The sequence below is a fragment of the Jaminaea rosea genome, assembly GCF_003144245.1.
Source record: "Jaminaea rosea strain MCA 5214 unplaced genomic scaffold BDZ90scaffold_20, whole genome shotgun sequence".
Classification (NCBI taxonomy): Eukaryota; Fungi; Basidiomycota; class Exobasidiomycetes; order Microstromatales; genus Jaminaea; species Jaminaea rosea.
This window is the reverse complement of record NW_020289994.1, coordinates 87,036-107,276: the sequence shown is the minus strand read 5'-3', so window position 1 is coordinate 107,276 and position 20,241 is coordinate 87,036. Positions and strand designations below refer to the sequence as shown.

The 20,241-nt window shown below is 60.4% G+C and overlaps 9 protein-coding genes across 9 annotated transcripts; 4 read left to right on the top strand and 5 right to left on the bottom strand.

The window, feature by feature from the left end:
* The first annotated feature begins 195 nt into the window (after positions 1 to 195).
* Positions 196 to 2,870, top strand: BDZ90DRAFT_123324 (cytochrome P450). Its single transcript, XM_025503305.1, has 2 exons — positions 196 to 886; positions 969 to 2,870. The coding sequence occupies exons 1-2, from the start codon at positions 512 to 514 to the stop codon at positions 2,760 to 2,762; spliced, it is 2,169 nt and encodes a 722-aa protein (XP_025359015.1). The 5' UTR covers positions 196 to 511; the 3' UTR covers positions 2,763 to 2,870.
* A 3-nt stretch (positions 2,871 to 2,873) lies between these two features.
* Positions 2,874 to 6,143, bottom strand: BDZ90DRAFT_234965 (TPR-like protein). The gene has a single exon (XM_025507212.1). It carries the CDS (start codon positions 6,107 to 6,109, stop codon positions 2,978 to 2,980), a length of 3,132 nt encoding a protein of 1,043 aa, XP_025359014.1. The 5' UTR covers positions 6,110 to 6,143; the 3' UTR covers positions 2,874 to 2,977.
* Positions 6,144 to 6,293: 150 nt separating this feature from the next.
* On the top strand, positions 6,294 to 9,833 carry BDZ90DRAFT_282342 (RRN3-domain-containing protein). The gene is made up of 2 exons (XM_025509451.1): positions 6,294 to 6,911; positions 6,984 to 9,833. The coding sequence occupies exons 1-2, from the start codon at positions 6,381 to 6,383 to the stop codon at positions 9,744 to 9,746; spliced, it is 3,294 nt and encodes a 1,097-aa protein (XP_025359013.1). The 5' UTR covers positions 6,294 to 6,380; the 3' UTR covers positions 9,747 to 9,833.
* Positions 9,754 to 12,212, bottom strand: BDZ90DRAFT_234963 (Creatinase/aminopeptidase). The gene is made up of 2 exons (XM_025507211.1): positions 10,346 to 12,212; positions 9,754 to 10,276 (listed from the first exon to the last, which is right to left on the bottom strand). The coding sequence occupies exons 1-2, from the start codon at positions 12,061 to 12,063 to the stop codon at positions 9,871 to 9,873; spliced, it is 2,124 nt and encodes a 707-aa protein (XP_025359012.1). The 5' UTR covers positions 12,064 to 12,212; the 3' UTR covers positions 9,754 to 9,870.
* Positions 12,213 to 12,480: 268 nt separating this feature from the next.
* On the top strand, positions 12,481 to 13,703 carry BDZ90DRAFT_256869 (DUF298-domain-containing protein; the record flags this gene model as incomplete). Its single annotated transcript, XM_025507902.1, has 4 exons — positions 12,481 to 12,728; positions 12,817 to 13,205; positions 13,277 to 13,458; positions 13,501 to 13,703. 4 exons carry the CDS (start codon positions 12,481 to 12,483, stop codon positions 13,612 to 13,614), a joined length of 933 nt encoding a protein of 310 aa, XP_025359011.1. The 3' UTR covers positions 13,615 to 13,703.
* Positions 13,704 to 14,235: 532 nt separating this feature from the next.
* On the bottom strand, positions 14,236 to 14,752 carry BDZ90DRAFT_224870 (putative 40S ribosomal protein S12; the record flags this gene model as incomplete). The annotated part of the gene is made up of 2 exons (XM_025504636.1): positions 14,236 to 14,618; positions 14,686 to 14,752. 2 exons carry the CDS (start codon positions 14,750 to 14,752, stop codon positions 14,236 to 14,238), a joined length of 450 nt encoding a protein of 149 aa, XP_025359010.1.
* Positions 14,753 to 15,121: 369 nt separating this feature from the next.
* On the top strand, positions 15,122 to 16,292 carry BDZ90DRAFT_234960 (putative RPS11B-ribosomal protein S11B). Its single transcript, XM_025507210.1, has 4 exons — positions 15,122 to 15,165; positions 15,261 to 15,420; positions 15,510 to 15,696; positions 16,014 to 16,292. The coding sequence occupies exons 1-4, from the start codon at positions 15,131 to 15,133 to the stop codon at positions 16,112 to 16,114; spliced, it is 483 nt and encodes a 160-aa protein (XP_025359009.1). The 5' UTR covers positions 15,122 to 15,130; the 3' UTR covers positions 16,115 to 16,292.
* Positions 16,293 to 16,824: 532 nt separating this feature from the next.
* On the bottom strand, positions 16,825 to 18,929 carry BDZ90DRAFT_263244 (hypothetical protein; the record flags this gene model as incomplete). The annotated part of the gene is made up of 4 exons (XM_025508587.1): positions 16,825 to 17,116; positions 17,436 to 18,116; positions 18,180 to 18,600; positions 18,641 to 18,929. The coding sequence occupies 4 exons, from the start codon at positions 18,927 to 18,929 to the stop codon at positions 16,825 to 16,827; spliced, it is 1,683 nt and encodes a 560-aa protein (XP_025359008.1).
* Positions 18,841 to 20,189, bottom strand: BDZ90DRAFT_123126 (hypothetical protein). Its single transcript, XM_025503303.1, has 2 exons — positions 19,811 to 20,189; positions 18,841 to 19,725 (listed from the first exon to the last, which is right to left on the bottom strand). Exons 1-2 carry the CDS (start codon positions 20,029 to 20,031, stop codon positions 19,014 to 19,016), a joined length of 933 nt encoding a protein of 310 aa, XP_025359007.1. The 5' UTR covers positions 20,032 to 20,189; the 3' UTR covers positions 18,841 to 19,013.
* Positions 20,190 to 20,241: the final 52 nt, after the last annotated feature.

The following is a 20,241-nucleotide window of genomic DNA, read 5'->3' as shown; positions in this document are numbered from 1 at the left end:
GGGGCCGCGCGAGACGTGCGTGCAAAGCGAGAACAAACAAGGCTCATCATCTTGGATCTGGCGCCCGCGCCCGCGCCCACGCCCACGCCCGCGCCCACGCCCAGACCTCTGCGCTTAGGCCCCTCCTCCCTGCTGATCAGGCGGGGTCCTATCGTCACGGCTGACCATCGCGATCAGACCCCTCGCAGCGGTAAGCGGCCCGGAAGCGGCAACGCTCAGTCATTGACACGGCCTTTGCTCTCCGACGACGACTCTGCACGGCGCTCACGCCGCTGCAACCATCGCCATCGCAACGGTTGCGCACCGTTCGCGCAACGCCGGCAACGCCTACGTCCTTCATTACGTGCCGCATACGCCCCCTTGGAGCCGCCCCTCGTGGGCCCCTATCCCGCCGAGAAAATGGCCATACTCAAAAGCATCCGCCGCCACTGCACCGCCACCACGTCAAGTCGAGCTGCTCTTTCTCTACCTTACCACCATCACCTTCCATCCACCCGACTCGTCGCTCACGATGCACTTTGTCGATGAATCCGCCTACGCCAAACCCTCTCTCCTCGAAGTCGGCAATCCCTTCATCGCCTTCGCCGTCGCCGTCGCCGTCTCTGTTCGTTTGATCGACCATTCATCCCTTGCGACACCGCTCCTCGCTCTTGCCTACGTCACCCTCGTCCCGATAATCCTTACGAGTATCTTCCTCGCAGCGGCAACCATTAGCACTGCCTATCGCTGGTTCACGTCTCGCGTACTGCGCAATGACCCCTGGCATTACATTCCTGAGCCCAAGGGACCCCAGGGGACGCTTGCGGCAAAGCTCTTTGCTGTGCTCGGGCATATACCCCAGCTGCGGGCGGCTGATCCTACGCAGACAAATCTGAAGTGGGCCAAGGTGAGTGCGCGTGTGACCTGAGCTAGGCTAGCGAGCTAGGCTAGCTACGCAGCGCTGATTGATACTCATGCCGCGATGCCAGGAGCTCAACTCGTACGTCTATCTATACCGAGGCTTCTTCCTCCAGCCCCGCGTGGTAATGAGCGACCCCAAAGGCGCCATGTATATCATGGGCCAACAGCGCGCCTACGACTATCCCAAGCCACGCGAGCTGCGCCGCTACCTCGTCGCCTTGATTGGCGATGGTCTCGTCACCAGCGAAGGAGACGGTCACCGCAAGCAGCGAAAGATCACCGCGCCCGCCTTCACCGTTGCCGCTGTACGCTCCTTCATTCCTGCCTTTTATCATCACACCAATCGACTTGTCACGGCTCTTAATCGGGAAATTGACGCCACAGAGGGCCCAAGCGACAGACCCTTCCTCAGTGGTCAGAGCCAGTACGCCGCAAAGGCCTCACGACACCTTGCACCCGTTGTTGACATGGCCTACTGGCTCGGCAAGGTTACCTTAGACATGATTGGCGAAGTGGGATTCGGCTACGACTTCAACAATGTCAATCTCGAGGAGCCAGGCAAGCAGGGCCAGCTGGCAGAGGCGGCTTACACTCTCATGCGCAGCTTGGAGACCATGACCCTAATCGACTTCCTTCGCGCTTATCTCGCCAGTAGACCAGGCCTCTTCTGGCTAGACAAGATCCTCCCCGCCCCTCAGCGCCACCGTAATGCTGCGGCCGTCTCGGAGGTGGTCGAACGATACTCCAACGAGATCATCGCCAAGAAGAAGCAGGCCATCGAAGAGGAGATCGCAGCTATGGGCTTGCAGGCCAAGAAAGGCGCATTGGGCAAGGCAGAGCTTGACGAGGTCATCGGATCGACTACTCCTCAAATGGCCGCCACCGCTCAGCTACATGGCGGAGCAAACGACACGGACGCCGACGCGAATCGACCTCGCGCCAAGGATCTCCTGCACCTCGTCATGCGAGCGAACATGGCTGCGGACCTCAAGCCCTCCGACAAGCTCAGCGACGATGAGCTCCGCGGCAGCCTCACCTCCATTCTTATGGCCGGCCACGAGACTACGGCCACGCAGACCATCTGGGCCCTTTGGGAGCTCGCGGCCCGCCCAGCTGTGGTACGCAAGTTGCGCGAAGAGATCGAAGACTACTTTGGCATGGAGACGACGGTAGACTACGACACGCTGCATCGCATGCCTTATCTCGATGCCGTCTGCAAGGAGACGATGCGTTTCTGGACGCCCATAGCCATGACGGTGCGTGTGGCGCAAAAGGACGACGTCGTGCCCTTGGGCAAGAGTTATCCGTGCAAAGCTGGGTCCGGCTCTTCTACTTTCAACCACGTCGTCGTCAAAAAGGGGCAGGAAGTCGTCATACCCATCGATGTCATCAGCCGCAGCGAAGACGTTTGGGGCCCTACAGCCGGTGAATTCATCCCAGAGCGCTGGTTCGAATGCAACCTGCCCGCCACAGCAAAGGAGAGTGGTATGCCCCTTCACCTCATGACCTTCCTTGTAGGCCCGCGCTCCTGCGTGGGGCAACGAGCTGCCATCGCCGAGTTCAAGATCCTTCTTTCGGTGCTACTTCGCGAATTTGACTTCGAACGCGTAAACGAGTGGGCAGACAACATGCAGCCCAAGCACAACATCATCGTGCGACCCATTTTCCGTGGGCAGGAAGAGGTGGGAGTGCAGATGCCGCTGCGCATCAAGAGAGCGCAAGGCGCCAGGCAGCGTAGCGGGAGCTTGTTGTTCTCGGGAGGCGTGGGAGGGCCAGACTCGCCTACGAAGCCGACGGTTAATAGGGACCCCAATTGGACGTCGGGAAGGAGCAGCCCTGTCAAGACGACGACGCTTGGATAGTGGGTCGTAATCACGGGGGTCGTCATCACGGCGCTAGTCGGTTTGCCACGGACGCGTCTCAGGTCTCATTCAGCTTGCCTCTCTCTTCTTCACTCGACGCCTCGCTACTATGCGACCACGCTCTCTCGCTCCTGTGGCTCAGTAGACTTGCTATTCACTCCTCTCCTCATGACCCCATCATCAATGTGATCCTTTCATTCCTTCACGCCCCCGCGCTACGCCAGCTCGTCCAACCACTTCTCAAGCTCGGCCCATCCCTGCTCCCCTTCCCACGCACTTTTTTGCCTCGCCATGAATCCCTTCAGTGCACTCTTAGCCTTGCGCTTCGCTCGACTTTCCTCCTCATCATCGTCCAACTGTCCTGCCACCGCACTGACATTCTCGCACATCTCAACGGCAGCCGCGCATGCCTTCTGCCAGTGCTCCCGCTCAGCACACGCTGGTGCGGTCGGCGGAACAACGCAGCGGAATGCTTCGAGGTAGGCCGTGATTGCCTGCGAGGGGGCGCGGGTGGCCAGATGGAGGCGCGCGAGGATGAAGGGGAGAGAGGCGGGAGGTGGTGTTGGGAGGAGGGGCGGAAGAGTGGTCGTAAGGAGCGAGAGGAGCGAGGTGGAAAGGAAGGACGGTGAGCCATTCGCCGGGCCAGAGCTGTTCTCCTGCGCCGCGGTGGGCGCTGTGAGCGGCGCAGATACCAGGTCCAGGTACGAGGAGGTCCCATTTGCGCCGGCGGTAGTAGGTGGAGCCACGCCTGCTGCTGTCGTCGATGCCTCTTTGCTCTTCTTGTCCCTCTCCTCCCCGGCCGCCACATCGACCAGCTTCCTTAGCACTGCCCAATCAATTTCCTCCTCTGCATCCCTCACTCTCCCGCCATCCTGCTTCGCCTTCAGCTTGACCACCTGCGCAAACGCCCTGCACGCCTCGCTGACGTCGCCAACATCGACGGATACGACCATGTAATTCGACCAGACCCGCCATGAGTCGCTGCTGTGGCGGAGGGAGTGACGCAGGCAGCGTTGCGAGAGAATCTTGAGTATGTACGGTGTGAGGATGGTGCGCGGTGCTGCAGGCGGTGATGAAGGACGATTTCCGGCCTCATCATCGTCGTCGCCAGCTTCGCTGCCTCTCGCGGTGAGAGCCACACCGGAATCAGCCGTCGTAGCCGTCTGCATAGACGACGTTGTCGATGCTGCATCGTCTGCGTCTTCATCTTCCTCGCCCTCGCCACCACTCGCCTCGCCCTCTTCGACCTCGTCCCCCTCCAATTCCTCTCGCGTAACCTGCCCTCCCCTCTCACCTCCAGCCTCGACCTCCCCCGCCATCCTGAGATAACAGCTCGCCAAGTTGTTCCACGCCTCCCCATCCTCCTCATCCACCGCCGTGCACCTCCTGAAACACCTAGCAGCGCGCCCCCAGGCCTCGGAGCGGAGGTAGCAGCAGCCCAGCATGAACCATGTCCGACCCATCAATGAAGAGAGGCGAAGGGCGCGACGGAGCCAGAGGGTTGCGCGAGAGTACTGGGTGAGAGAGAAGTAGAGCCCACCGAGAGAGCGAGCGGCACGGGATGAGGAAGAGCCTGATGTGCGCCAGGCGGTGAGGTAGTGGGACTTGCTCTTTTCTGGCTCTAGGTCACCGAGCAGACACCAAAGCTTGGCACGACGGGCCCTCGTGAGTCGATCTGAAGAGCTCGAGGCCTTCTTGCTCGCCAAGACTTCACCGACCTCTCTTCTACCCCCTTCAAGCAAGCTTCGTACCACCTCAATCCCTTCCTCCTGCCTGCCCAACGCGCCCAGGCAGGCAACAACGTCCTCCCACATCTCGATGCGTTCGTATATCTCCAGCGCTGAGCGGAGCACGCCGAGCGTCGCGTACCGTCTCGCAAGCTCTGCCTGCATTTCCCACTTGGAGGGCAAGTCGAGCTGGAAGAAGAAGCGCAACCTCTCACGCGGGGCAGAGTCTGTGCTGGGCATCTGGTCAAGCAGGGCTTGTAGCTGGAGAACGGCACGTTCTGCGGTACGTGTGCGGGTGGCTTCCAAGCGGGAGCGGAGCAAGAGAGCCATGGTATAGACGGACCAGTTGCGTGGGTGCAGAGCGACGCGACTGACGAAGGCGGAGATTTGCGAAGTGGTGAGGCCGTGCGTTGGGGAGGTGTTGGTGTGAAAGAGGGAGAGGGCGAGGAGGATGGATTGGTCCAGAGGTGTAAGGGCCGGTTGAGAATTAGGATCGCGAGCACTGACGGCGCTGCTAGGCGAGGCATTGCTCGTGAAGCGCGTCTGCTCGAGGAGGGTGTCGTCGTTGAGCTCGTAATTTGTTGGCAAGTCCGTAGATGAGGAGGTGGAAGGGGCAGACTTCCAGCCTGTGGGCGCTGCCTCAGCGGATGAAGAAGAAGCAGCTGGCGTGGCCCCGTTGCTTGCCTTGCCATCCTTTGATCCCTGCTCCTCCTCCTCCGCCTTCTTCGCCTCCTCGCTGCTTTCCGCCAGCACGACGAGAATTGTCTTCTCTTCCTGCTGGTATTTTGTCTTCTTGCCCAACGCACCGCTCAACTCGTAGCGCAGTCCTGTTGCGCTAGCTGCTTGTACAAAGTAGTCATTGGCCTCCTTATCGCTTCCCGTCTTGGACAGGGCTAGACCACGTTCGACCAGTAGACGAGCATGCAGCTGAGCAGCCTGCGGTCCCCGGGCAGCCAGCTGGGCGAGGAGCCGGTCCACCTGGTCAAGAATGGAGCGAGGCAAGGCCACTGGCTCGTCGAGAATGCGGTTGTGCACCATTGCGACGCGCAGCTTCCACCATGGCAGGCTGAGCAGCTGTTGAGAAGCAACCTGGTCCCCCGAGAGGCCGTCGATGATCGCTGTGGCTAGAGTTAGGAAAAAGGCGTGCCGGCAGAGATGGTAGGCTGGCTCGCCTTGCCATGTCAGTGCCTCGAGAGCTGAGCTCTTCAACGCTGTATCCAACGCATCGCTTCCATCGCCTCCGTCGAGGGAACGAGGCGCAAAGGCAGAAGGCTCAGCCCATCGTAGCAGCGACCCGGGCTGGAGTGAGTCGGAGGAGAGCTCAGGGCCGGTCCAGTTGAGCTGGACGAAGGCATTGAGAGCAGCGACGGCTACTTCTAGGCATTCCAATGGCGAAACGCTGCTGCTCGAGGATGGCTTTAGGATAGCAGGCAATAGATCCGCGTTGGATGTCTTGGAGTGCGAAGCGTAGTGCTGGGCCACTTGAGAAAAGTACTCCTTTGCTGCGTGGGAGCGGAGAGGCGCTGAGAGAAGGTCCCCGTCGTGCGACACGGACTGATAGGTGATGAGGTGCCATTCCGACGTTGATGCCGATGACGAGGATGAGGATGGGGCTGCCATGACTTGGTAGCGTATCGAAGGGCAGCCTGTATGCTGCAATTCAAAGGAAGGAAGCTTTGTCCGTCCATCCGTCGACCTCGCGTGGAGTCGTCGCCGTTGACCAAAATTTGTCTCGCACTCACTCGCCAGGCGGACTGGCGGACCTGGCCATCGAGACGGGCGATTGATTGGCAAGCGTCGAGTCGTCTTGCCATCCTCCTCACACGACCCCGCACTTGCCCATCTACACACCTTCTGCATCGTATTCTCTGATGCTGGTACGCATACCCTGATGCCCGACTCGTCCATAGTACCAGTCTCGTCCCCCCACCAGCATAGACAGGGCGCAGCCTCATCGAGCTCAGCCGCAATGTCCTCGTCCTCTCGCGGTACCAAGCGACCCAGGAAGAGTACGCAGAAGGAGGCAAGGGCAGCAGCTACAGCCGCAGGACAAGGGTCGTCGTCGTCTTCCTCAACCGCACCCGTTGATATCCTCAAACCTCGCCCGCCCCTCATCAAGTCTGAAGCAGACGACAGCATAGCATACAGCGCCACTCCACCGGTGGCGGCCGCTCCTACCAAGAAGCTCAGCAGAGGCAACAGCGCCGCCTCTCTGCGCAGCAACAAGGACGAGGAGGAGGAGGACAAAGAATTCAAGGTCTCCATTGCCGCTGCTTCTCGACGCGATGTCAAACCTGTGAAATCAGCGCTGGCAGGTAGCGCTAGGCTCGCGAGCGGGCCACCGGGGGCGATGCTCAACGATCGGTACAAGAGGTCCATGTACATTGCCTTTGTCGATGGGGCCTTCGCTGAGAGGGACAAGGTGCGTGACTGGAGACCCACATTACTGCCAGCCCCCGCCAGACTAACGCGTTCTTCGCTACCCCGCCGACAGGGCTCCACCAAGTCCTATTGGGACCTCGTCTCCCAATTTCGCTCTGCTCACACGACCCTCACCACAGCCTCCTCGTCCGCCGCCTCGTCCAACTCCAACACGCAATCTCTCTCACTCTGGCTGCATGCCCTCTCGCACCACGTTGCCAGACTCGACTCGGCCAATCACTCCCAGCTCGTAGAGAATATCCTCGACTTGCCCTGGGCGGGCGTGTCCACGGGCGACGACTTCTCTCGGAGCTGGTGTAGCTTCGTGTGCGCGCTGGTCAGCGCAAGGACTGAGTGGGCCTCTAGCGTGGTAACTAGGATAGTCAAGGCGATGCGATGGCGCAGTGATTGGCTGCCCTTGCGGCCATTGCATGGTCAACCGCCTAGCCCAACAGGCTCAACATCCAGTGGCGTCCAACCAGCGCAGCCTTCTCGCCCCACTCGTCGACTCCTCTACACCCGTCTCCACTCCCTACTGCGCACTATCCTCATCCTGATTCCCACTCTTCCCTCCACCTTGGCTCCTCTGGTTATCCGCCACTTCCCGCACAAACGCGAGTCGCGCAAAGAGCAAGCCACCTACGCGCATAATATCCTCTTCATGACGCGCTACTGCCCCCAAGTGGCGGAAAGTGTCTGGCGCGTTGTGGGTGACCGTGCAATCTCTCTCGACGTGGAGATCCAGATTGAGATGGACGACCTGGAGGATGGAGCAGGGGAAGGGTTGGAGGAGGAGCTGGCCAACCTCGACCCCTTCGATCGGCCGCTGGATGAGGATGACGACGATTCAAGCAGTGATGGGAGCAGCGATGACGGCGGAGGGGACGACGATGATGACTCGGAGAGTGGGCCTGACATTGACGAGCTTAGCAGTGAGGACGAAGCTGAGCCTGGGGATGAGGATGCTGATGGGTTGGACGGTGGACTACTCCACGAGCAGGAGGCGGAAAGACGGCAGCGTAAAGTGAGGGATCTGGTTGAGAAGCTCGACGCCCTGCTCAAGGTCGCTTTTGAGCATTTGGAGCGGATCAGTGGTAAGAGACGCGCAGCGGGTACGGGCAGCGATGGATTGGAGGCGGTGCTCATTCCTAGGGACAACGCGACGTGGATGTCCGACTTCCTTGGCACAGGCAGCAAATCCACATCGGCCAGCAGCACACCTTCAGGCACGCCTACGACGGAGCGTCCGCCCTCGTCCCCGGGCACTGCACGTAACAGTCCCACCTCCTTCCCTCTCGACGACGAGGAACAGATCTCTCTCCGTGCCGCTGAACGTCACTCGGCCTTTCAACACCTCCTCCATCTATTCAGCCGGTCCATCCTGCCCACCTTCAAGTGCAGGCACGTCCAGTTCCTCCTGTTCTGGTACTGCTCCCTAGAGCCGGACTTTACAGACTGGTTTCTAGGCCTCCTGATCCACAAGGCCATCTACTCTTCGCCCTCCAACGCAGACGAAGCGCAAGGACAGCAGCAGGGCTCAGCGGCGACGACAAATCCAATCGTGCTCCGCCAAGCAGCGGCAAGCTATGTTGCCTCGTTCGTCTCGCGCGCCAGCTACGTGGACGCAGCTTCGACACGCATCGTGGTGCACAACCTTTGCGCCTTTCTCGAAGCCCATCTAGAGGAACACGCAGCCGCTCTGCGGGCTGTACAAGAATCCGGAGGGCTTGCGTATGTGGATGAAGCCACCGCACGTCTGGCCTCTGCACCCGCGGGCAGTGAGGAGCATGCCATCTTCTACGCCGTTGCTCAAGCGGTCTTCTACGTGTTCTGCTTCAGGTGGCAAGACCTTCGCAATGGGGATGGAGAGCATGCGAAAGGAGGAGCGAAGAATGGAGCGGACAAGAGCGGAAGCCTGGCACCCAGCGACGACTTCTCTGACGCAGATCCAGGCTTCATGATTGGGAGCTTGAGCTCGACGGGAAGCTCGAGCTTTGCGCTGCCTTCGAGTCTTCACCAGCCGCCCAAGCCACCAGCGCAAGGCAAAACTGGTCCTTCGCCCTGCCTGGCGCCGCAAGATGCTTCTGCTTCGTCTTCTTCGTTCCCCCTCTCACCGTCCCTCTCCGCCACCCAGGTGCCTCCCTCCCACAATACCCAGGACGGCTCCTCTTCCTCTAGCGGCTGGTCGCCCGGCCTCTCCAACCTGCAAAGATGTATCCTCTCCCCTCTCAACCCCCTGCACTTTTGCTCACCAACGGTGGTCCACCAATTCGCAAGCGTCGCGCAACATGTCGGCCTCCTCTACTGCTGGAGCGTGATCGAAGCGAATCGTCGCGGGGGAGCGGGCGGTGCGAGGGGACAATTGGGCAGTACCGATGTACAGATTGCGGGAAGGCAGCAGAGCGGCGATCGTGGCGCAAGGCCAGCGGCGCCAGCTCGTCGTGCACCTGCCACGGGTGGGGCGAGCGCTTCGGATTTGGAGGGGTTCTTCCCCTTTGACCCGTACAGGCTGCGCGGCACAGCTGAGCGCTTCGTTGAGCCCCTGTATCGCGATTGGAAGGATGTAGCGCCGCAAGGTCTGGGCGGAGCAGACGATGACGATAGCAGCGACGGCGAGGACGGAGAAAGCGAGGACGACGAAGACGACGAGGTTGAGCAAGAGAGCTCTCTCGCTCCCTCGTCTGAGGCGTCGAGTATGGCCTCTTCTGCTTTGCAGCGCGCCACGAGTGGTGGGCTGCAGATTCCGGGCGCGTCTCCTGCGAGAAGGCGCGGCGAGACGAGCGCGGATGCCAAGTTCGCGAAGAGTATGGAGCTGATGAGTGTCAGTGGTAGCTAGGCGGGCGGCGAGATGGCTGAGTGTATTTGTAGATACGTGTGAGGCATTTCAATCGATGACTACGCAGAGAGAGAGATTTGAACACGTTTGTCACCCTACCGCTCTCTTGGTGAGCAGCCCACACCTACTGCCTCTTGAGCCACTTCAGTGCCCTCTTGTCATACTTCAGCCCCTCCTTCAACTCGCGCCTGCACTGATCGTTATGCTCCTGGAGCCACTTCTTCTCCTGCTGCGTCAACAACCCAAAATCGACCATCTTGCGCTCAATCGGCACCCTAGTCAACCGCTCGAAGCGCAACCACTCGCTGCTCTCCTTTCCACCCACCTTTGCAGGGACTACAGCGAGGATGCTCTCGATCCTCACCCCAAAACCCTTGCCATTGTCGACAAGATAGTAGCCAGGCTCGTTGCTCAGGCACATGCCGGGGCGGAGAATGGGTGCGGAGGGGGCAGAGGCGCCGGATGCGGCGGAGGAGGAGAAGGTGACGAAGAGCTCGTGCACGTTGAGGAAAGCGCCGATGCCGTGACCACTGTGCGAGAAGGGAGAAGAAGGGTCAGATTTCCTGCCTGCCTGGTGAGCTGGCGGCGGGCGTACTCACGTGCCATGCAGATAGTCCTTGCCATCAGACCAGAGCGGCCTCCTCGCAAGGACATCCAGTGTGCTCCCCGTCGTCTTGCCCGTGGGGAACATAACGCTATCCAGCGCAATGTGACCCTGCAGCACTCGCGTGTATGCTCTCTTCTGCTCGCGTGTAGGCTTGCCGAAATGCACGGTCCTCGTCGTATCGATGGTTCCATCCAGGTATTGCCCACCCGAGTCCATCAAGAAGGGCGTCTTGCGATCAATCCTAGCACTTCCCACCTCGGGAGTCTCATAGTGGGGAGAAGCAGCCTTCTCCCCCGTCCCAGCAATGGCATCGTACGCTTCAAAGCCGGCGTAGAGGTCTAGCTTGCGACGTTCGGCCTCAAGGGCAAGGACGGCGCCGTGTTCGTCGATGTGGGCTTTGCGGTTGACCATTTGGTCCTCGAGCCAGGAGGCCCAGCGAGCCCAGGCTAGACCGTCACGACGATAGGCGTTGCGCATGCCTGTTAGCTCGGTGGCATTCTTGCAGGACTTCCACAAGGCGAGTGGGGAGGCAGAGGGGCCGAGAATGCTGGAGCGGTCCATCGTGACCGCCGCGATGAGGGCGTACGAGGCCTTCTCGGAGAGGATCACGCGGCCGGTGCCGGGGAGTGTGCGGAGGTGTTGCCACACCTCGTTGTAGCCGCGTACGGTGAGGCCGAGCGTCTTGATGAGGTAGTGATGAACGTCGGAACCCTCAGGTACGAGGTCAAGCGAGGTGAAGAGGGTGACCGTGGGCGCCGTCTTGGCCTCGTCACGATCGCCCTCTGCGTCGGATACGACTACGTACGCAGGGAAGACGGGGTTATTAGGGATCCCAGGCGGGCTGGCACGCAAGTTGAGGAGCCAAGCCACCTCGTCCAGTTGGTCGACAACGTAGTGCTCGGCACGGCGCTTGGTCTTCTCAGCCGCTTTTTCATGCTCCGTGGTATCGACCAGCTTGTCCGCCTCCTCTCCCCTCGAGAAGCGCACCAACTTCTCAATCTTTTTGTCCGCCTCGAGGCCAGCAAATCGCACTTCGTGCTCGTGCACCTTCGTCTTTGGCTTTGGAGGATAAAGCGTGGGGAAGTCCTCCATCCACACGTCTGTGACGAGGCTGTGCTCCTCGAATGCAGCCACTAGCTCGTGCCCCTCGCCCGAACCTTCGAGCAACCCCTGCACGGTCGTGTACGGCAGCAGGCGAGCATCCCCTCCCAGCTTGATACTATCCATCCCCACCTTCTCGTGCGCTTTGCTCTTGATCCACTCTTCCCACCCCAGCACACCCTCCGTTCCCAGCTTGAAGACAGTCCAGTACTCGCGCTCCGTCTGTTGGTCGGCCTGCACGTGGTATCGTCCGTCGACCCACAGCCCGGCGAACGACTGAGAGACGAGGACTGTACCCGCCGAGCCGGTGAAGCCGGAGATGAAAGCGCGCAGCTGGTCGCGTGGAGCAGTGTATTCAGAGCCGTGAGCGTCTTGCGAGGTGATGATGTAGAGGTCCACCCCCTGGTCGGCCATGCGGCGACGGAGGGAGGCTAGGCGATCGCCCGTGGGCACAGGCTTCACGGCGGTTGAGGTGTTGGCGGTAGGCGGCTCTATGCCGTGCTTGCTGGCCTTTTCATTGCTTGCATCTGTGCAAAGCGTAATGGACGAGGCGTCCGACGCCGTCTCCTGGGCGCGGTTGCAACGTAGAAAGGGGAAACAGTCGAGCATGCTGGGCAATCTCATGCGCTCGAGTGGGCTGTGGTGTTGGTCAAGAAGGCAACCTGGATCTGCTCAGCTCAGCCTTGTAAGACTGCGAAGGTCAGCCTCTCGCAAAGGCGGCTCTTGATGAGGTGGTTGCTGGGTCAAGGCGGCCAGAGATGGCCGGACCAAGACGATCGAGTCGTCTCAGCCGCCGCACAGACCCAGCGATTTCCAGGCAGAGGCGCGGGTCGAGCAGCGGACGGAGACGCGGGAGGCGGGAGGCGGACGGAGATGAGCGAGCGTCAAGGGCGACGAGGCGGATACGTGGTAGCCCTCTTTCCTTCCCAACCACCATCAAGACTGCCTGGCAGGAGGACCGGCCCGCAATGGTGTGCATCTCCCCCATCTCGGATTCTTTCTGATCTGCGACTCGTACTGACCATAATGCCCGCCCGCCCGCACGCACGCACGCACGCACAGTCCAGCAAAGCTACCCGCGAGTCTGCGGTAAAGCAATTTCGCTCCATCACAAATGCCACGCAGGCGGACGCCACTCGTCTGATGAAGCAGGCAAACTACCATGTGCAGCAGGCAGTCGACCTCTTCTTCAAGGACGGTGCAGCGCAGAAAGGGGCGGGAGGAGCGAGTGGGAGTGGAGCATCGAGTGCGGCCGTCCGCAAGGAGAGTGAGAAGTGAGTGCGGAGAACGGGGGGAGGGCGCTTATATGCTACGTGAAGGCGAGGGAGGCTGACCGCTACGACTCGCTTGCCCTCTCCGCAGGAAACTCGGCGAGATATTCGACCGCCACAGCGACGAAGACGATGCTGCTCACGACATTACCATAGAAGGTACAATGTCCTACTGCGAGGAGCTCTCCATCTCCCTGGAGGACGTCGTCCTTCTTCCTCTTTCCTTCTACCTCCAATCGCCCACCATGGGCCGCTTCACACGAGACAAATTCATTGCAGGATGGAGAACCCTGGCGGATGGGACCAAGGCGTGCGATACGATTAGTGGACAGCAGAAGGCGTTGAAGGGGTTGAAGGAGGAGCTGCTGAGAGATGGAGAGGTCAAGGGCGAATTGGGGGCGAATGGCAGTGCGGGATTATTCAAGAGGACGTATGACTACACGTACGCTTTTGCTAAGCCCGAGGGGCAAAAGAGCTTGCGTGAGTGCCGCGCCACAGCGTTGCCTCAATCCAGCTCAGCCTGCTGACGTACTTTACGCCCCTGCACGCAGCCCTCGAAACGGCCCTGGCCTGCTGGGATCTTCTCATCCCCTCATGCCCCTCCTTTACAACGCAGGGCGGCAACTTCACACAGCGTCATCTCGACCTCTGGAAGTCATACCTCAACGCCACGACGAACGGGCGGGCGGTCAGTAAGGATACGTGGAGCTTGTTCCTCGAGTTCGTCAAGGAGGTCAGTGATGCGGGAGCTGGGGATGGGGATGGAGTTGCGGAGGGCGAGAAGTTGTTCGAAGGACACGACTTCGATGGAGCTTGGCCGAGTATCATCGATGGGTTTGTTACGTGGGCGAGGGAGGGGAAGGGAGAGGAGGGGATGGATGAGTCGTAGCTGCGGGTGAGGGAGAGAGATGGCGGAGAGATAGAGCGATGCCAGTCAATTGATACACGCCATCAGCCGGTCACACGCACGCGATGGACGCACACGACACGAGATCACGCGAGAAGATGTGGATGGGAAGCGACTCGTGATTGCTATGCCACACTTGTCTGGCTGTGCCCATCGTTTTGGTAGTGTTGGATGGTAGGAAGGAGGAGTCGTGTCGAGTCGAGAGGGAAGTGATGAAGCTGAATGAAGGGGAGGAAGCGTGCAGGATACTGGGTCAGCACGTCTGCTCACACGTCGTGTTCGCGTTGTGCCTTCCACCTCCTCCCGCCCATCCTCGCCGCGCCCTCTCGCATCTCTGAGGGTCAGACGATAATAATGATTCCGGATTGGAGGTTGTCCGTCTTTCTCTGCTAGAGGATAGCAGAATCTCGAAGAGGGAGTCCTTTGTCTCATCGCTCCCACGAGAAGAGTGCGGCGCGCCCAGATTGCCCCCGCCCCCCCGTCTCCCCCATCATCGGGCACTTCTCGATCCTTACTCTGATGCTCACCTAGTAGGACAAGATAGAACGAGCTCCTATTGGATCCCCATCATCGCTTTGACCCCTCTACATCCCCGGGAAGGGCTTAACGCGACTTGAAGTACTCGAGGAGCACATTGAGACCCTCGGACTCCTCTCCATAGTCGCGAACGACGACGCAGGAGCATCCAACGACCTTCCTCGGGTTGCCCTCCCTGTCAATCTTGCAGAGACCGGCCCAAGTGCCCAAAGTCTTGGGGTCAGAGACCTTGAGGAGGTCAATCTTGTGCTCGTTGCAGAGTGCCTCGATGAGCTTGATGTACTCCTGCTCGGAGCACGTCTCGACGAGGACACAGAGGTGAGCCTGACGACGGTCCAGGGCCTTGGAGCACTCGCGGAGACCACGGGCGAGACCGTCGTGGATGAGCGACTTCTTGAGGACCTCCTGGAGGGCCTCCTCGATGGACATCTTGCCCTTGGGAGCGGCGGCTGCACGGGGGAAAGACAAGTCAGATTGGTGATCCATTGGCTCTATGCTGCGCCGCTCGCTGCTCACCCTCAGTGGCCTCGGCGGCGACCTCCTCCTGGGGGATCTCCTGGGGAACTTCCTCGGTGTCAGACATGATGATGATAAGAGCTTCTTAGACGGTCGGGTGGTTCGTCTCAGCTAGCAATTGGGTGATGGTGAGAAGTGAGCGCTTCGACGGTCGGCGGGCGCCAACTCGTCGGCTTGCTGCACTCGATGCACTCGATCTTCCGTCCTATTGTGCACGTGACTTGGCCAATTCTTTTGTCTGGCTTGCGGTTCCGACGTCGACGCTCGACTCGAGGTGCGAGCCTCTCTGCCCGCCCCGTCGAGCCATGCGAGGGAGAGCGAGCGAGGCACAGGCGCTCCGCCCGCCCGCCCGCCCTGCCAATCTTCGCGCGGACGTTCCTCTGACGACTAGCAACCTCGAATTCGCACCTCTCACCTCCGTCCCCTCCCCATATCCTCCATCATCATGAGCGGCCAAGTCGAGCTTACCGTCCAGTCTGAGTGCGTACCGCGCTGCGCGGCGTTGCCATCATTATCATCTTCTCGCTCTCAGTCCCACTAACCACGCTGTCCTCCCTTGCCGCTCACTCTTGCAGGAAGGCGTACCAGAAGCAGCCCATCTTCCTCAACGCCAAGGCCCTCCGCAAGGCCACCCGCGAGAGGCGTTGGTACAAGGATGTCGGTCTCGGCATCAAGACCCCCTCTGCTGCCATCAACGGCAACTACGTCGACAAGAAGTGCCCCTGGACCGGAAACGTGAGTTGTAGGCTGCGTGACTTCAAGGCGGCTACTCCCCTCCTTCTCGGAGCTGACTGGTAACATACAACCCCCTTTTTTTTAAACAGGTTGCCATCCGTGGTCGTATCTTGACGGGAAGGGTTATCTCGACGAAGATGACTCGTACCATTGTGATCCGCCGAGAGTACCTGCACTTTGTGCCGAAGTACAACCGTTACGAGCGCCGCCACAAGAACCTCGTCGCCCACTGCTCGCCGGCTTTCCGTGTTTCCGTTGGAGATGAGGTCACTGTTGGTGAGTATCAAGACGTGCGCTCAGGGTAATCAGGACGTAGCATGATTGAGTGGGATGGGCAGGGAGGCGGGGAGAGAGGAGCAAAGGACGAGAGGTTGGCAGGTCGGCGGCGACATGGAGGATGAACGAGGTGGGCGCATGGGATTGGGAAAGTCTAGCAGGGCTGCATCACTGCTGTCAATGCGAGGAGGGCAGGGTCATCATTGCAGGGAGAGGAGCAAGGGAGGAGGGAGCCATTGAGGCAGATTCGCTCCGCCCGCCCCACGCATACAGCCTACTGACCTCTCCCTCTCGTCCCACCTCTCACCCACCCGCAGGCCAATGCCGTCCCCTCTCCAAGACGATCCGCTTCAACGTCATTGACCACCAGGTCAACAAGCGTGCCGAGAAGGCCGCTAAGCAGTTCGGTCGCTTCTAGATTGGCGGACCACCGTAGCGGATGACGGCGTCATTCCAATGGCGGGGCGTGGTAGCCACTGAGCGCATGAGGGGCACGCCAACCCCTCTTCATCGCCTCAGCGTTGAGGTCTCGCCTCGGCCACGTCAGCTTTGTATTTTCTTCATCTCTCACTCAATCTCAGCGACCATCGACTACCACTTCGTTCATGGCCCCTTTCGCGCCCATCAATGGGTTGTGAGCACATAGGCTCAGCCCAACCAGTACGCCCAGTCCCTTGCCTTGGTGCGAGAAACATCGATGATTCTCCTACTGACGTGCAGCACAACGACTACACAGGCGGGAAGATGAGCAGAACACGCGGAGGCTAAGCGGGCGGCGTAGCAGCAGTAGTCAGTCATCGCCTTGACCTCGAGGCACGCACGACTGGATATGCATTTGAGAATAGGGAGATGGCTAGCAGAGATGGTAGTAGCAAGGACGCTTCTTGATCGTCGTTGGGCTCTGCCCCTTTCGCACCTTGCCTCTGGAGCCTCTGGACCATGAGCATCGCCCCGTCGCTGCGGACTCCTGTCATCTCACGCCGCTCACTCGCTTTCCTCTCGATCATCGTCACGGCGTCGCTCGCAGTGATCGAGCCCCTAGCACGACGTGAGCTCGCTACCATCACTCTCCCTCGACTAGTCCGCAAAGTCGTGTGCGGGGACATGAGTCAGTATCACCTCCCAGGCTTAGGTCTCCTCTGCGAGCTCTTCCTCATGATCAAGGCCGCCGGAAAAGGTGCGCACGCCCTCCTTCTCCATCTGTGTCATCCCGCTGTGCTTAATTAGGCTCTGTCGAATCTCGCTCAAAGGCTGAGGACGTGGGAGAATCTTGCCGATTGCGGCGTCGCTGATGGGAAGCAGCTCCTTTTGCTGCAGCAAACGGATGAGGTCTCCCACCATCTCGTCCTGCCGTCCAATCTGTGCCTCCATGATCGACCTCGGCTTGCTGCCGACGTATAGCAGAGACTCGTCGGCGGGCCTGTGAGCAAGAGAGGTAGGGAGGGCAGAAGGCGGTGAGTAGGTGGCGTGACAGCGCACGACGACGCCGAGCAACACGCACTCGCCGCTTGTTTTTCTCGCGAGCCGGGATTGAAGGCGTCGTCGCTACGCGGACGCTCGCCCTCTGATGACTCTTGATACGATATTGCAGCTGAACGCCTGCGTGCATCAAAGCAGTGTGGGCGAATGCCGCGGTCAGCATGGCCATGCTCTGCTTGCCTCGACTCTCTCCTCGGTGCTCACCTGGCTGACGTCGTGGCGCTACTTCTATGGCTGTCTCTGCTGAGCTCCTTCGCTACCTAAAGCAACGCCAAGTCTTCTGTGCCATGGCCAGGAGGTTGATGCCACGCGAGAAGGCGAAGAGTGAGGAATCAAGTACAACGGTGCCAGACGAGGCGGAGCAGTAGGCCTCGCAGACAGGCCGGCATGCGACCAGGAGGTGACCGAGATCGCGGAGGAGAGGCTCTTTCCCGGCCACCGGAAGAGTAGCTTGTAACGCCACGGCTGCCTCCCACGCGAGGATGTCTAGCATGGGCCTGCTCTGCTTGGCAATCTGGTGGGCTCGATCGAGAAGCGTGTAGCTGCTGGCAGAGTGACGAAGGACAGTCCCGTCTCCCCCCACGTCGTCGGCGAACTGGCGAGTCAGGTCGATGGACGCACAGTTGCCGTTGAGGATGGCGTTGATGTCGACGTGGAGCGGAGGCACGATGCTGGTCGGCGTTGCCTCTGGACGGGTGTGGCATGCTTGAAGCCCAGAAATCAGCTTGGCCAGCTGGTCGACGGCCTCCTCGCGAGGCAGCTGCGAGGTGAGGATCTTCTTGATGTCCTCGAAAGGCCAGTCGCCCCACAGGTTGCAGCGCAGTAGCCGGCGTGGTAGGCTCTTTGCCCCCTCCACGAGTGCGCCGGGCGAGGCGTTGACCACCTCGGTCTGCCCGTCGCTCTTGACAATCGCCCTAGCTCGCCTCTCGTCAGCGTGCTCGCTGTCCAATTGCTAACGGGCCCTCGTGATGAAGCCGGCACGAGCTGCGTGCTCGTTGCACTACTGCTCCCGAATGCCGGCCTCTGCGAAGACGAAGGTTGCTGCGTGCAGCTGGGGCGATGCGTGGCACACGTAGTCGTCGCCCTGCTGCATCCAGAACGCGCTTGCTCTACGGAGAAGCTGCTGGCGCGAGAAGATTCCGGGGGCGATCTCAAAGGCCTCGACGTCGTGATCCTTGAGGAAGAGTCGAAGTGACTCGAGCTTGAGGCCCTTCACGTGTGCGACGGCGTAGGCACTTGTTCTAGATAGGAGGGCATCATCTCCGAGCTCCCTTTGCGCCGTCCGTGCCCAGAGAATTGAAAGCCGCGCCAACTGCATCGCGTTGCCCTCACTCGTCGCTCCGACGCGCAGCGTAGCCGCCTTGCTGTGACGGAACTCTAGGCCCCAGTGAATCTCCCCGGGCTTCATGTGCGCGTTGCTGGTCACTGTAGGGAGCAGCGAGGGAAGACCGTAGTCCTCAATGACGGTCGCGCAGCCACTCTCGTACGGCATGCTCGCCCTTTCCCTCCAGGAGCTGCATGAAGACGAGCTCTCGCAAGGCGGCCATGGCGAAGCTACCGTGGACGAGCGTGCGAAGCTCGTCGTGCTCCTCCGCAGATCTTCCGAGTGGTCGCATTGAGAGACCGAAGACCGAGCCGTAGGTGCGCCCACCACTCTGCAACTCCGAGCCTCTCGACAGACGAAGGGTGTAGTGGGAGGCGGTGCCGTCTGCCAGCTCTGACCAGTCTTGATCCATCTCGGCGTCGGCACCCATGGCAGTCCACGACGAGAGGCGGCTCAGAGCGCCCGGGCGAGGTCGAGCAGCCAAGCTGACGCTGATGTCGGCCAGCTGGCATGTTCAGCGGAACCCGTTGACGATGGATACTCGCACCTCCCGCGGGTCTGCGCCCAGCCTCTTTGCCAGAGCTGCGTCTGGTAGCGGGCCGCCGGTCGGCAGAGCCGGCACGACGCTCTTGACCTCTTCGCTGCTGAGGACCCACGAGGAGCAGTTCATGGTAGTGACTCGAGCGAGGATGACGTCGGGGAGGCCGACGAGGGGAATACGGAGCGAGATGGCCTTGTCGTCGAGGTGCTTCTGCAAGGGTTTGATGCGCTCATTTTCTTCGACGTCCAGGTAGTTGGCGCGGCGCTGCAGAAGTTGCTCGTTGACGTATGAGGCCATCGAGGCAGCAAGAGCGCGGGGTCCTCCGTATCGCTCTCTGCAGAGGTCTCGAGCGTTCTTCACCGTTGATGGTGGGCTAGGCCGAGCGCGCAGAGTATCAAGGGAGCCGGTCGCAGAGCCGATCTCTATCCTCAGACAGGCATGCTCGAACCTCAAGCTGATCTGAATCGGAACATGTAGTGTTGATCTGCTTGAAGATGAGGGACGGGCTGTAAGGGAGCTACTCTCGGAGGCAGAAGCGAGAGACGAGACAGCCGGCTGAGCGCGAGGCGCCGAGGCTAGAGCCCCAGCTGCTCGATCGGGATCGTTTGCGGGCCTCTTGCTGTATCGGTATTGACGTTCTGCGCGGGACGGGCCGTCGCGGGGTGCGCTGTCGTCGGCAAGCGCTCTGGTCAAGGTGCGGTGGGAGCAAAGTGTGACATGTGTGAATGGCAGAGCGGGAGATGATCGAAACTCAGTAATGGTGCACTCACTTCCTCCGTGGCTCAGACTTCGATGCCTCGTCGTGCTGAGTCGAGCTCTTCTCCCTCCGCCGGCGTGTCTTTGAAGGGTACCTCGATTCTATGGCGGATCGTGAGGGGAGTGGTACGACCGGGGCCTTCATCGGGACGAGGAAGATCCTCGTAGCTGACAATGACCGGGCGATCCGATCCCCATCCAGTTCCCCGAGGCCGTGAAGTCGGTGCTGCGCCATGTGTCTCCACCGGCCACGATAGCTAGAGCTCTGAGGATTTTCCCGCAAGTGGATGGTGTTGACTGCTGACTGATGACTAGACGGGACCTTTGAGCTGTAGAGCTTTGGCTGGGCGGGACTAGCCGGCGCTCAGACCCTTCTTTGCGCCTACAGTATCTGGTTTCTTGAGCTCGAGTCTGTGTCTCTTTCAGCTGCCTCGCTTTGATCTAT